Source organism: Cicer arietinum, chromosome 6 (genome assembly GCF_000331145.2).
Source record: "Cicer arietinum cultivar CDC Frontier isolate Library 1 chromosome 6, Cicar.CDCFrontier_v2.0, whole genome shotgun sequence".
NCBI classification, from domain to species: domain Eukaryota; kingdom Viridiplantae; phylum Streptophyta; class Magnoliopsida; order Fabales; family Fabaceae; genus Cicer; species Cicer arietinum.
The window spans coordinates 59,938,824-59,939,553 of record NC_021165.2 but is presented as its reverse complement, the minus strand read 5'-3'; the positions used below and the strand labels follow the sequence as shown (position 1 = coordinate 59,939,553).

Below are 730 nucleotides of genomic sequence, written 5' to 3'. Positions count from 1 at the left end.
CGTATCTATTGCACTTAGTTGGCAGCACCATTTTCGCCGATAAAACGCATACGCGTGTGGAGGCGAAATACATTAGTTTATTTATTGATTTAGCTCGTTGTCGACACTATTCGTGGGCTGCCGCGGCATTGGTTTTCCTGTATGATAACATGGGAGATGGGGCTGTCCACGACACTCGACAGTTAGGAGGTTACATGACCCTTTTACAGGTATTGACATTTATTTAATTATTTTATTTATTAAGTTGTATTATTTTACTTATGTATTTAAATTAAGTTGTATTATGTTACTTATGTTGCAGTGCTGGATCTACGAACACTTCCCTAGGATCTGTAAGCGGGGCGATAGAGGTGCGGTTCCTGCACATCTTCCAAGAGCATGTAGGTGGATTGCAAAACATGCTGTTGAAGGTGGATTAGTGACCTATCGGCAGAGACTTGATGCTTTGTTGCTTGATGATGTACTGTTTACACCATACGATGATGATCGAGCTAATCATCCGTTTGAAGATATTTCGATGTTCTCTGGTTATCTTCGATGTGGTGGAGTCTCAGTCCCATATTTGCCGGAGCGATGTCTTCGACAATTTGGTCGTATTCAGTGCATCCCGCCTGATGTTCCCCCCAGGCCCGCCAGTATAGATTGGGTGTAGCAGACTACTATGCAATCATCTGTATCGGTGTTTCGGAGGCTATATCATGTTGCGAGTTTTCCTGGAGAGGTCACTGAG

At 43.4% G+C, this 730-nt stretch overlaps 1 protein-coding gene across 1 annotated transcript; it reads left to right on the top strand.

Annotated features, from left to right (window-relative positions):
* The first annotated feature begins 30 nt into the window (after positions 1-30).
* LOC140920806 (protein MAINTENANCE OF MERISTEMS-like) lies at positions 31-652 on the top strand. The gene is made up of 2 exons (XM_073369645.1): positions 31-209; positions 302-652. Exons 1-2 carry the CDS (start codon positions 150-152, stop codon positions 650-652), a joined length of 411 nt encoding a protein of 136 aa, XP_073225746.1. The 5' UTR covers positions 31-149.
* Positions 653-730: the final 78 nt, after the last annotated feature.